Source organism: Orbicella faveolata, unplaced genomic scaffold (assembly GCF_042242905.1).
Source record: "Orbicella faveolata isolate gen_17 unplaced genomic scaffold, um_ofav_v1 contig_46, whole genome shotgun sequence".
Lineage (NCBI taxonomy): Eukaryota > Metazoa > Cnidaria > Anthozoa > Scleractinia > Merulinidae > Orbicella > Orbicella faveolata.
The window spans coordinates 31,288,279-31,299,595 of NW_028301576.1; the positions used below are offsets into that span (position 1 = coordinate 31,288,279).

At 39.9% G+C, this 11,317-nt stretch overlaps 1 protein-coding gene and 1 pseudogene across 1 annotated transcript; both read left to right on the forward strand.

The window, feature by feature from the left end:
- The first annotated feature begins 2,106 nt into the window (after positions 1-2,106).
- Positions 2,107-3,743, forward strand: LOC149099710 (uncharacterized; annotated as a pseudogene).
- A 1,238-nt stretch (positions 3,744-4,981) lies between these two features.
- On the forward strand, positions 4,982-5,726 carry LOC110055492 (uncharacterized). The gene has a single exon (XM_020761882.2). It carries the CDS (start codon positions 5,217-5,219, stop codon positions 5,724-5,726), a length of 510 nt encoding a protein of 169 aa, XP_020617541.2. The 5' UTR covers positions 4,982-5,216.
- Positions 5,727-11,317: the final 5,591 nt, after the last annotated feature.

Sequence of the window (11,317 nt, forward strand, 5' to 3'; positions counted from 1 at the left end):
TTCCGAAAGGTCAGGTTTGGTAAAGGACATCAAAGCAGCAGAGTCCATTCTCAGGGAGTATGAAACCACTACAACAACCAGATTCTCCTGGTTTAAAGCGAACAAGGGGTTTGGAAACACAGGTGAGAGGTTTTCCATTTACAAAAATTGGAACACTTTCGGCAACGAAAAATGTCTTTCGGTTCGCTTTGTTTTGAATTATTTTTGCTCAACAAAACAATGGCATAGGCCTTGAGAGGATACACATGGCATGTACTGTAAGTATCCCAGACAGCTCCATACAATTCCTTATACTTTTAGCATAAGATCTAGATTGAGTGTCATCAATTAGTTATCTAGGCCAAATACTCCTAACAGCATTTTTGCGTTCCGTATGAAGAAATTGAGGTTACTGTGAAGAAAACCTCACACAATCACATAGCAGAAGGTAAAGTAAGGGCCCAGGGTGAGGATAACTTTGTACATGAAGCAATTTAGGTGACCATGCATGGTTACCAATGACTTTAAAGTGTTCTCACGCACTGCAAAAACAGAGCTTAAAATTTCGAAAGCAACGACCACTGCGAGTGGTGAACCCACACCCCATCTCTGGAAAATAATGAAACCAAGGATCAATAGTATATTTATCAGGCTAATGCATTCCTTTTTTTAATGCGGACATGGCAGCTAAGAAACACAAGGTTTTATGGGAGTATAGTGGCTTGCCTTTTGACAAGGTGCCATTTGTTGTTGTAAATCACAAGGTTTACTACTGTCAGCATGGTGTAGATAGACATCTCAGCGAGAAAAAGAGAAATCAAGCGGTGTGGGTTTTACTGACGCATTTTCATTTCATGAAAGAGAAACACCTGCTTTCTTGTTTTGGAACACTACAAAAACCTGTAGAAAGATGAGAAGACAAGTTCCATACAATCATTGCACTGAGTTCTCACAAACTTGTACGAGTGTTATAGCATTATGAACGCATGATGGAAGATTTCTGTTTAGTATCTTTTTCTCTCAACCTTTAGGGTGGTGACCACACCTATCGAAAAAATGGGGCCAGTAAACTGCTTCAAGAGTCTAGGAAACTTAATTGTCCGGCTCAAGTGCATATGAAGGAAATCATCAAATTCCCAGAGTTCAAGGTAGACAAACATAAGTTATAAAATGAAAGGAAAGAAATGAAATGAAAATCAACACCACATCCGTTCGTTTAAAACTGGTAAAAACTGAGTATTTTTTATTATTCATCAGATTTTGGAAAAGACGGAGTGGCATTGGAGGGCTCTAGAAGACAACGGTACAGCAAAGAGTGAAAGGTCGATTCATGTGCATTTCCCGTCTGTCGATGAACACGTCATGCACCCAACTGGTGACATAAGTTTTGACATTTTATTAGTTGTGATTAAACAGCCGATGCTGACGCATTTTGCCCCGGTGTCCTACAAATGGTTCTGTTGCTAGCATTCGATCTTTTTTTAATTATTTAATTATTTCTTAATTTTCTCTCTGTAGGCTGGTGGCCTTTTCCAGCACATAGGCAACAGGCTAGCGACAAAAATCCAGGAGCTGGTGTGTGCAGGGGTACGATCAGAGAGAGATATGCAGACATCTAAAGATCTTTGTCGAGCAAGAATTGTATCGGGGGAAACAAGCACCCCAGAAAATGGACCGACGCTTTTACCGTTCCAGAGGGACCATAAGAAGCCCTATTTATAAGTCAGTAATTAAAGAAAGGTACTCTAAAATTAATCAGGAAGATCTGCGAAAAAGTGGGGATTTGGAAGGTGGGATTGTGCGATGATAATTTTGAATTTCATCCATGTGCAACTTACAGCAAAGAAGAAAAGAGACCTGAGAATGGTGATGAGGGTTTTGACACTGACAGTATGGACCTTTAGCACCGAGAGTTTTCAGGACAGCGACGGCACCCGGAAGTGAAGTTTTATTTCCGTTTGATGTCGTACATTTGGCGTGAAGTTGTCTAGGCTCGGCGCTGACCTCGAAAGGCTTGTTTTCACAGTGTGTAGAAAATGTGAGTAGAACGAGTCTTTTGTCTGCTTATACTCATTTTTTTTCCTGGCCTTTTAGTTTTCGTAACTTAGGAGAGCATCTTCTCGTAATTTACTTGAAAGGCATAAAATGCATTTTATGCATCACATTTCAAAAGGACAGCTGTAGACGCAGACTGGATACGGCGGCATCTGATGATCAAGTGCAAAAATCCAAGTGAGTAAATTAAGCCACTTGGCCAAGGTTTTAGCTGCTTTGATTCTTTATTCTTATCAAAATTATGCATTATGTTTTACCTCTCGTTTCCCATTATTTCACTCTAGGCTGATGGAGTGGAGCGAACATGATGTGCTTTTTCTGAGAGAAATGCTAGCAAAAAATATTTTTGGAGCAAAGAAAGGAAGTCCCGCTTGTGGACTGGCTTGGGAAGCAATAGTTGACAGTGTGAATGAAATCCACTCTCCAAAATTCCAACTGAAGAATTAAAAAGCTGTATGAGAACAGTGGAACCTCCGAAAAAAGTTCAGCAAAAAGATGAGCGAGGAAGAGAAAGCAGGTGGGGTTTCTGTGGAAGAGTTGACAGAGAAGGAATCACTGATTGAGGAGTTAGTCAAGAGAAGATACCATACAAGCAAAGGCTAAATCGGCATCGAATCAGCAACTCAAGGACGAGACTGCAGAAGATATCAGGAAAAAAGCAATGGAGAGCCTTAAAGAGACCAAGAAACGAAATTCAGATGAAGGCGGAGCTCCTCTAAAACGTCGTAAGTTGAGACGTGCATAACCACTGGTCGACTTTTTGCGAGAGAAAGCAGCGGCTGACTGCGAAATTACACAACAGGAGTTACGTGCAAAACAACAGGAACAGGAAAGTCAACAGCAAATGATGAAAGCTATGATCCTTCAGCAGCAACAAATGAATACTGCATTTTTGAGTGTTGTGGAAAGGCTACTAAATAAGTAATCAGCTATCAGTGTCTTTATTTAACACATGTTGCTGTTGTTGTATAAGATTTAAGCTTAATGTTTACATGTATTAAAGATTGCATCTTGGACTAAATTGGAAGCCCCATGTTAACAAGTATACATACTTTGAAGAACAAATGTTTTCAATGTTTATTTTTTTTGCTTTTAAATTGATTACTGGAAATATCCCTCTAGAGTTGGCGGCTCAAGATCGAAAAACTCAGACGTCTGATTACCATATAAACAAGTTATAGCATTTCGCAGCAAAGCCCATACAAGATACATTTTTCCTACGCTGCTTAAACCTATCTTTAGACTTTTCTTGTGGTCCAAAAATTTAAAGGAATTAATTATGTCCCCGAAAAGCCATTCCATGGACACTCGCACTGCTCTCATTGCTTTATTATAATCTTCCATTTGTTGGGTTAGACTTCCCTGGCGATATGGCGCCTGAAGATGAATCCAGAGGGGATAAGCCGGATCGCCATAAATGCACACAGGTTGGCCAGCTGGGGAAAAGGCGAAGTTCCCCAGGTCGTTCAGAAGCCCAGAGTCAGCGAGCATACCCACGTCTTCTTTTCCTTCCTCTGAAACAAAAGCTCATAAAAATATCTTAGATTTCGGAAACCCATATGAATAACATGGTAATTAACCTTATTAATATTCAGTGAAAATATTTAAGTTCTTACTTACTGGCTGAAAGATGTTTCCTATAAGTCCATTCGGTAAGGCAGTGGACTGAAATTTTAGTCTATGAACCCGTTTGTGTCCATTATACAAAATCCTCCATCCCTTCCCAGGTCTAGAGATTGGTCGAGCTGTCCCATCCATGAACTGAAGCAGTTATTTAGAGGAGATCCTTTCCTTGAGATGGCTTCAGCATACTGTTGAAGAGCAAGTGAGCTTAGTACATCTCTATTCCACTCTGTTACGAGATGACAGTGGTTGTCATAAATAAAATCCATGACTTCATTTGTAGTCAAACTCAAAACAGAAACTGGTCTTAGAAAACGTTGAATCATATCGCTGAATCTGCAGGGATAACTTGTTTGTCTCAGCAGCACACACAGTCCCTCCAAACCATCACAAATGCTGCCCTGTTTGCAATGGAACACTGTGGGAATATGTAAGGCATCTGCAAGGAGAGGAAGGTCTCCCTTTTCAACTCGAAATTCGGCTTTGCAGCCAGCTGAAGTCATGTTTTCTAGATTGAAAACATCATACGATTAATAGCCAAAATCTGGATTTTTTTGAATGATAAGTCTTATAATGAAACAAATTCTTCGTCTGAAATGTTGTTGTCTGCATAGCTAAGCAAAAGTATCTCTCGACAAGTCTTGACTTGTATGTTATCTATTCTGATTGAAGAGTTCCTTCCTGACAAATATCTCAAGTAAGACTCAGTTTCTCTCACAGTAATAAACAAATGGTGGAGGCAGCGTGGCTGAGTGGTTTAGGTTCCTGGTGTTGTAATCCGAAGGTCCCGTGTTCAAGGCCTGCACCCTGCCACTAGCGGGATTTTTTCTCGGTAGTCCTGAGTTCAAATCCTCAGTAACACTTTCTAAATAGCCCACTGGTCTGCCTCCTACTAGTTGGGATTTTTAACTATGTTACATCAATTTGAAATACTTGTTTCCTTTCTTTCAGTGGCACGCCTGTAAACTAGCTAAGCTTAGTGCATGTATAGCTAAGTGTACGACCACTATAAATAAGATTTGCATAAAATTTTACATTTACATGCATGAAAGAATGACAAAATAGAGAAAGGCAGTAATGAGAACAGAAGATCTAAAGATCAACAACCACAAATCGATCGATGAGTGAAGGAAGGAAGGAAAGCATGGATGAATGATGATTGATCGATTGATTGATTGAATGAATGATTGAATGAATGAATGATTCAATCATTCATGCATGCATGCATTCATTCATTAATTCATTCAGAATCATTCAAAATCATTCAATAATTCAATCCTTTCAATCTTCTTTCAATTGATTGATTAAATTAACTGAGTTTTTTCTCTTTTAGGTACGTGGAATTGAACACAAAACTGCAAGCAGGCTATTGAAGTTATAATCCAGGCATCCCGTCCTATTCGATAGAGCAGCCACACCATATCATCAACCATTGCCTGGATAGACAATATCATGCAGAGACAATTCCAAGAAGTCATGTCCATGTTATCGACATAACGAATGGCATATTCTCGGTAAGAAGGCAGAGTAGCACTGAAGAAAAAGATAGCTACAAAGTGATGTTTGGAACGACCCAACAAACTTGTGACTGTCACGACTGGGAAAGGCATAGATTGCCATGCAATTATTTTTTCGCCGTTTTTCTTCATGTCCCAGTGTGGTCATTTGACAAGCTTCCAGATGCATATAAAGATTCACCTTTCTTCACTTTGGATGAAGAATTATTTACACCTGATAATCCAAAGGCAAGCGACTACATTGAGAAAGGAAGTGTGGATGACCTGCTTTCCATGATAGGAGCAGAAGCTGTAGAGGTTAACGATGGAAAGGAGTCACTGAGATTTGAAGAATTACCACGCACAGTTCCGCAGCCCCGAAATACTGCTGCAAAATGTCGTGAAGTCTTAGGACAGATAAAAAATATGACTTACATTGTAGAGGCCTGGGAAAATGCAGACATCTCAGAGGGACTAAGGGAAAAGCTTGAGGAATGCCTTCATCTTCTTCACAAGACAGCTCCAAAGGAAAATGGTGTCATTTTTGAAGCTCCTGGAGCTCCAAAGTTCTAATGCAACAAGAAAAAGGAAACTTGGGAAGAAGCAAACGAAACTGGACTTCAAGAATTTCCCAGTAGCCCAAAAGAAAAACCTGTACACAGGATGATCCGGGGAGAGAGCGCACCAAATGAAAAGAAGTTTTAATGTCAGTTTGCTTCACATGGAAGGCTGGCCAGCCAAACAGGCTAAGCTGAGTAAAGGCGATGAGGACTTGCCCAAGATCCTAATATGAAGACAGACGCTACCAAGGACCCTTATGTCACGTCAGCCAGAACCAATCACTCTGACAAGGCAGCCACACCCAAGACCCCTGATAACAAGGCGGCCACACCCAATACCCCTGACCTCAACGTGGCCACAAGCAAGACCCCTGATGTCAAGGCAGCCACAACCAACATCCTTGGTGTCAAAGCAGCCACAACCAAGACCCCTGATGTCAAGGTGGCTATGACCAAGACCCCTGATCTCAAAGCGGCCACAACCAAGACCCCTAATGACAAGGTGGCCACACCTAAGACCCCTGATGACAAGGCGGCCACAACCAACATCCCTGGTGTCAAGGCAGCCACAACCAAGACCCCTAATGTTGAGATGGGTACAACCAAGACCCCTGATGTTAAAGTGGCCACAGCCAACATCTCTGGTGTCAAAGTGGCCACAACTTAGACCCCTGATGACAAAGTGGCCACAAACAAGACCCCTGATGTCAGAGCTGCCACAATCCACCTCCCTGATGACAAGGCGGCCATACCCAAGAATCCTGATGTCAAGGCCCAAGCTACCACAAGCACCAACATCTCAATGACGGAATCTGATTGCGAGGTAACTTTTGTCGGGAGTATGACTGGCAGCGCCCCTAAGAATAGCCGTTTCCTGCTTGCAGAACAAGACATTAAAATAATCACATCTGGAGAGTGGCTCACTGATCACATTGTAGGAGCAGCTCATTCTGTAGTCTGAAGTCATTTTCCTCACACCAACGGATCGGAAAATACAACATTGGGACCAATTTACAATTTTTCTGTACAAAAGGGTGAATTTGCTCAAATCCTCCACACAGGAAGTCATCACTGGATTTTGGTCTCCAATATTGGATGTTCAAATCAATCGGAGGTCAAACTCTTTGACAGCTTGTTTAGAGGGAGGATCCCCATCTTTGTAAAAAGGCAAATTGCCTCTCTACTCCATGAAGAAAGTCAAAGTTTCAAGTTCATAGTGCCAGAGGTACAACGACAGAATAATGATGATTGTGGAGTTTCTGCTGTTGCTTTTCTTGTCTCTATACCGCATGGCTTCAATCCTTCAGGTTTGACATTTGACAGTGCAGCAATGAGACTACATCTTCTCGACAGCCTCAACACGGGCTTTTTTTACCCATTCCCTCTCTCTAAAGTTCAGGAGAAGCGAAACAGAGAGCCGAAACTTGTTCAAGAGGTCCCTGTAATCTGTGAATGCAGAATACCATGGGATAATTCAGACAAAAAATTTCCTTCTCTCTGGTGCGCTGAATGCGATTCCTGCAGAGTGGTACCACAGAAAATGCGCTCCTGCAATTCCGCATACGATTTTCAAAGGTTCAAATGCGGCTTGGTGGTGCCCAAAGTGTGAACAAGCGCTGAAACAAGCGGAAGTCATTTGATTTAATTTCGTATGTCAAACTGCGAACTTGATCATTACTAGTTCCCTGTGAAGGCTTTTTTTCTTCTTTGTTAGATAGTCCAGCTGGGTACAAAATCGTACAGTTTCAATGGTTTTGCAAGTACAGTCAGAATAGAATGGGTAACTTTATGCTGGTTAACACTTAAGGAACGTTCAATGTTATTTCTCGTACTTGACAAGTTTATCATCGTCATAGCTCCAGACAAAATATGTTAAATCGAAGATAGAGATTCTCTTTCTTTGAAGACTAATATCCAAATACTTAATCCCAGTTAGGAAAATGCTTACGCGTAGCACGAATACCCTAGTAGCCTACGTAAGTCCCCCCTCCCCCTCCCCTCTCTCTCAGGTTGATTAGAGAATGAGAAAAGGTTCCCAGTGTATAAAATTAAGGTTTCAGTACAGTTGCATTTTGTACACATTCTTATCACTAATTACAGTTCGTATCTATTTTAATTTACTGGGATTGTAATAAAGTTTCAAGGTTTGGCTGTCAGGTGGAAGATCGTTCACTTTTGTTGTAACAAATGATTATATTTAACAAATCGCATGTGGTTTAGCGTTGTCTGTAGTCTTATCAACAATGATATGCGTCATCACAGTAGTCAAAATGTTGTGGACTCACAAGCCACAGCCGAGTGAGACCAAGGCATTGTGTGACACATAGATGTCAGCAGCATTGTCTGGACTCCTATCAACAATGGCAAATTAACCAATCAGATTACGAGATTAGTAATAATCGTGGTAAAATTCAATTTTCATGCATGCCAACTGTCAAACTTAAAAATTAAAAAAACATGTAATCCTTTAGTGATCATATAGACCTATGATTATACTTTTTCCAAATTGGAAAGTTCTTTATCTGCAAGTGTTACTCTTATGTAACTGGGTCAATGCTATGATTAAACCTTGGACTAATGTTTACACAGAGCAGGAAAAAAAACAAGTCTGATTGCCCAGGGCAAGTAAATTTTGCTCTTGGGCAAGTGAAAATAGAAGTTCAGTGGCCCAGTGTGCAAGCGAAATTAGCCTCAGCAGTCTTGTGAGTCTGACTTAAAATGTCAGCTTGATGAATAATAAATTCCAGTCAGAAGCTATTTCAAAACTTAAGACTGCAAGATTAGTTAAACATTGAGTTGAAAGCATGGATTAGTTAAGAATCCAAGCATACTTTGTTTGCATTAGTCTTCTGATTGCCATACTGGCCACCACGTGGGCAAGTAGGATTTTAGTTGGAGCAAGTGAAACTGAAATTTACTAGCCCACTGGGCAAGTGAATTTCAGTCTTTTTCCTACCCTGTGACACATGTTGACACCATTCTGATAACACATGTTAACACCATTCTGACACTTCTGAACTGATTTCCTGTCAAATTTTGTACAATTTTGCTGAGTACTTCTTGAGAAATAGGCACATTTCCATTAAAAAACCCACTAAATCATAGACTCTCAATTTTTGGACATGCATGATTGCTACATTTAACTGGGTTATCATGGTAACAATGAAAAACCTGCCAACAGTCATTCTGCAAATATGCATGGTGACTTTTTATGAAAAAGATAGCACAGATAGAAACGGCATAAATCAAATAATGACTAGCTTATCACTTTATCACTGTCATGTTAGTTAAAAGTGCTCAGGCTTTGTCACATAAGTAATAAAAGATTCCAGAGTGCAAGCAAAAACTATGTTTGACAACCTTAAATTGCTAAGCTGTCACAGTATACATGACATGTGTACCTGTATTAGTAACTGCTCTTGCAATGGGAACAAGGGTTTTGATTTCCAACATCATTTTCTGCAGCGACATGGTCATGAGCATGACATTCTACAAAGAAAATTCGTTGGCAATTACATTGCAACTGTAAACCGAATCCCTCAGGGAAGTAAGTCAAAAGCATAAACGTAAAAATGCTCAAAGAAGTTTGTTGTACATTGTATGTGTATGCTTTTAAAGTGACAAGGTGAGTGATGGGCTCTGACAAAACTAGATTGCATGATGCTATAACCAGTCAGAGACATCTATTTTCATATATCTTGGCTTGAAATGTCATATAGAAAGTAAAGCTTAATGTTGTTTAGTGGTTGGTGAGTCACACACAAAAAAAGTACAGAATATTAAGCAGCAAATCAATGGCAGTAAACCTATGAAATAAAATATAATTTACAGTATTTTAAATTCCCCCAGGAAACTAATATTGAAAAATTCCAAACAATATTTGGCCAAAATTCCAAAGGTAGGGATATAAAAATGGGTGTAATCAAATCAAATAATAATTATCCTTCTTTAAGCAAGCTGTACCCTTTTAGGTACTGCATTTGTTTAAAAGCTGTTTACAATTAAAACTAGAAAGGTTTTTTCTTTTTTTTTTAATTCAGTCGAACCTCCCATAAGGGACCACCCAAAATGTCAACCCTAGGTGGCTGCTTATGGGAGGTGGTTGCTCACAAGAGCTTAAGAGTGTGTCCATGGGTGCACCAGGCAAGTCTGCTACATGCCATCTCACTGATTTCAATGAAATTTAGCCAGTATAAAGGGTCTACCCCAAAACTCAGAAAGACACATTGGTGTCGGTTTTGCATCTTTCAGGGGGGAGTAGGTCACCCACCCTTGTTTTACTAGATTTTTGCCAAGAAAGTTGCCTCAATATAGGCTAAATGTCTAATGTCTAACCCAGATATATAAGTTTCAATTTATAAATAATCTACCAATCTACTAATCTAGTAGATCAACAGCATCGAAAGCTTTCTTAAGGTTGAGAAAGAGAACTCCATTAAGTAAGCCATTATCCATATTTGAAAACCAATCATCAGTTATATCAAGAAGGGCAGTTAAAGTGGAGTGACAAGGTCGAAAACCCGACTAAGCATCCGCAAGTAAATCATGCCTCATTAAGAAACCATATTACTAGTTGAAGACTGCTCTTTCAATAAGTTTGCTGACAATCCGCAAGACAGATATAGATCTGTAGTTATTTGGATTAGTTTTGATATCATCCTTGTCAATAGGAGAGACTGGCTACCTTCCAATCATCAGGAAAAATGCCGGTAGTTAATGACAGATTTATGATGTAGGTAAAGAATGCAGAGATGATAGGCCCCACCTCCTTTATCAGTTTAGCTGAAATACCATCAAGACCGCTAGCCTTGTTTAGTGGTAATGACTGAATCAATTTAAGTACGATATCGTTAGACATTTTAGTTAAGGAGAAGACATGTGGCAGAGGAGGAATATAGTCAGTAAACTTTGAGTCTGTAAGAGGACTCTCATTTGCTAAAATTAGCCCCATGCTACAGAAATGGTGATTTAGCCCGTTACTGATTTCATCAGCAGTAGTGTAAATGGTGTTGTCAATTTTTAAAGTATGTCATTTGGTGGGTTGCGGTGTTTCACCAAAAATGGTATTTATCCCTTTCCGTGTGTTCTTAATGTTACAACGGTTGTTCTTGAAAAACGAATTATAACATGAGACTTTTGCCTTGTCTCAAACATTAACTTTTTGAGATCAGTGGTAAGCCAGGAAAAGTTTGAAACTCCAACCTTCTTACGGTGATATGGTGCATGTGAATCACATATGTTAAAAAAACATATTCTGCCAGGCATTCCAGGCTACATTTGGATCTGTTATATTGTCTACAGACTGCCATGGAACTAGGGTCAAGTCTCTTTGGAACATGGTAGGTCAAAGTTTCTTAGTAGTCCGCTGTTAATAATAGTAGGAGCACCTGTAGGGATGAAACATTTTCTGATGGTGTAGATGAGAGAATGGTAACTCCCTGATTTTGTGTCCAAAGAAGTGCAAAATGGCAAGCTATAAATCTCTCTCCATTCTAGATCGTCATTGAAGCACACCCAAGTTTCATTTTACTTTGCCCTAGCTGTGAGTTTTTTTGCTTTATCTCTATCAAACATTTTGCCTGTAGAATCCTTAGTGGGTCAAAG